We start from the raw sequence: 2,932 nt of genomic DNA, 5'->3' as shown, positions 1-2,932 counted from the left end.
CCATTATTTTATCTCTCTTATTTTATTTTATGTTATATATATATATTACTGTTAAAATTTTTTAAATTCGTCACCGGATGCTTTACTTTTTTATAAAAATATATTTACAATTTTATAAATCTTGAATTGGAACGTTTATATAGTTTATGAATAATATAGCATAAAAAATAAAATTGGCTGAGCATAGTAAAATTATATTGTTGTCTAATAATTTTTTATGGTTGGTTCTTGAAACAGGAAATGGCACCATAATGGGTAGCATAACAGGAGCTAAAGGAGAATCACCGATGGATAGAGTGAGGGGGATATTCCTAGCTCTTGGAAACATTGCCTTTGCATATGCATTTTCTACTATTCTCATTGAAATTCAGGTACATCATTTTTAATTTCTTATTCTCCGCTTTTAAAATAAAGGTCTTTTTTTACGTGAAAATTCAGGTGAAGTCGACTTCAGGTGAAGTCGACTTCATGTGAAGTTGATATCTGAGAGTCGTTAAATGAAAATTTAGTCAATTCAATCAAATCATCTAACGGCTCTTAAGTATCAACTTTTTTTGTGACTGAAATAAATTAAACAAAGAAAAACAAAACAAACAAAACAAGGAACTGCTTAAATAGAGGGACAGTCCCGTTTAAGACTACTCTTAAACTCCTCCCAAGGTGAAAGAAGCTCCACATGCGAAAGTTGTAACTTCATCGCCATCTTTGCCATAGTATCTGCCACCGTGTTTGCATCTCTCATAATCAAACGAAAGTCAACACGCCAATTCCAATGCATGATATCTCTTATTTTGAGCACCAGTGAATCACTAAACCCAAAACCATCTTGAGTAACAAGATTAAATGCTTCTACACAATCCGTCTCACAAATAACATCTCGTTGACCCACATCCCAAGCTAAGAGATATCCTCTCCAAATAGCAAACAATTCTCCTTGAAGAATACTATTACTCTCAATCATTCCCAAACACCCCCTTTGCCAGCTTCCATTACAATCTCTAATAACACAAGCAAAACCAACACTATCACCCGAACCAACATAACTAGCATCACAATTAATCTTAAAAGTACCAATGGATGGGGGATTCCAAAAACCATTTAGAGTAGAGGGAAGGGACATACATTGTAATTCAAAAATATTCCTAAGCTCCTTTCCTGAAGTTAATGCCTCTTAAGTATCAACTTTATGTGAAACCAACTGCATCTGAATTTTCATCTTACGTGAAATTATATTTAAATATATTAATGTGGTGTTTATTTACAAAGACAAGAATAATTTCGGAAGAATATTTGAAACCAAAGAGAATTTATTAGTATATACTAATAATAATATGGGTGTGACTAAACAGGACACCATAAAATCTCCAAATGAACTAAAAACAATGAAGGTTGCTTCAAAGATAAGTGTTGCAACAACAACAATATTCTATGTCCTATGTGGATGCATAGGTTATGGTGCATTTGGAGATTCAGCACCAGGAAATTTACTCACAGCATTTGATAAACCAATTTGGCCCATTATCATTGCAAATTTAGCAATAGTCATTCACCTTGTGGGAGCATACCAAGTTTATTCCCAACCCCTCTTTGCCTTTGTTGAACAACAAGCATCTAAAAGATGGCCAAGTCTTGAAATTGAACGCACGGTGGAAATGCCCTTTTTACCCTCTTTCAAGCTAAACAATTTTAGACTAATTTGGAGATCAATTTTTGTGGTGGTAACAACTTTTATATCAATGTTGATTCCATTCTTTAATGACATATTGGGAGTGATTGGAGCATTAGGATTTTGGCCCTTGACAGTTTATTTTCCTGTGGAGATGTATATCAAACAAATGAAGATCGAAAAATGGAGTGGGAAATGGATTGGTTTGCAATGTTTGAGCATGTTTTGTCTCTTAGTAACAATTGCTGCTCTTGTTGGATCAGTGGTTGGTGTCTTGCTTGACCTTTCCAAATTCAAGCCATTCAGCTCACAATTATAGTACTCAAATTAAAGCTCTCTCTCTATATATGCCTTTGGTTTTTGTATTACTTGTTTAATTATTCATTCATTTACTCATTCAGTGATTTTGTTATTATTATCACATTGTATGTATGTTAATGCTATTGAAATAATTAAATGATACAATAGAACTTAAATTGAATTATATCTTCTTCCTCTGTATAATGTTTTGTGTTGGCACTACAACATTTTGGGTCTATGGCCACGGTTTTTTTGGTCACGGTAAAAAACCGTGACCATAGACCCCTTTTGGTCACTGTAAAAAACCGTGACCATAGACCCTCTATGGTCACGGTTTTTTAGGGTGACCAAAAAAAAAAAGCTACGGTCACGGTTTTTTTGGAAAGGGTGACCATAGAGTACCTATGGTCACGGTTTTTTTAAAAAGGGTGGCCTAAAAGGGTCTATGGTCACGGTTTTGAGGGGTGACCTAAAGAGGTCTATGGTCACGGTTTTTTACAGTGACCAAAAAGGGTCTATGGTCACGGTTTTTCAAAAAAGGGTGACCTAAAAGGGTCTATGGTCACGGTTTTGGGGGGTGGCCTAAAAGGGTCTATGGTCACGGTTTTGGGGGGTGGCCTAAAACGGTCTATGGTCACGGTTTTGGGGGTGATCTAAAGGTGTCTATGGTCACGGTTTTTTACAGTGACCAAAAAGGGGCTATGGTCACGATTTTTCAAAAAAGGGTGACCAAAAAGGGTCTATGGTCACGGTTTTGGGGGGTGACCTAAAGGGGTCTATGGTCACGGTTTTGGGGGTGGCCTAAAAGGGTCTATGGTCACGGTTTTTTACAGTGACCAAAAAGGGTCTATGGTCACGGTTTTTTGAAAAAGGGTGACCATAGAGTACCCTGTCCAAAACGGCGTCGTTTTCCCCTCCCCCTTTTCGAAAATCAATTTTTTGTAATTTTTTTTTTAATTCCTTTCC

The 2,932-nt window shown here is 36.1% G+C and overlaps 1 protein-coding gene across 1 annotated transcript in view; it reads left to right on the top strand.

Annotated features, from left to right (window-relative positions):
- LOC107611755 (amino acid permease 3-like) overlaps positions 1-2,058 on the top strand; it is a 36,914-nt gene extending 34,856 nt beyond the window's left edge. Inside the window, exons 5-6 of the mRNA XM_016313650.2 lie at positions 238-371; positions 1,350-2,058. Coding sequence (XP_016169136.1) covers positions 238-371; positions 1,350-1,985 — 770 coding nt within the window. The 3' untranslated portion in view covers positions 1,986-2,058. The remainder of the gene's footprint in view (positions 1-237; positions 372-1,349) is intronic.

Source organism: Arachis ipaensis, chromosome B08 (genome assembly GCF_000816755.2).
Source record: "Arachis ipaensis cultivar K30076 chromosome B08, Araip1.1, whole genome shotgun sequence".
Taxonomy (NCBI): Eukaryota; Viridiplantae; Streptophyta; class Magnoliopsida; order Fabales; family Fabaceae; genus Arachis; species Arachis ipaensis.
The sequence above is the reverse complement of the archived record's forward strand: the minus strand, read 5'-3'. Positions and strand labels throughout refer to the sequence as shown.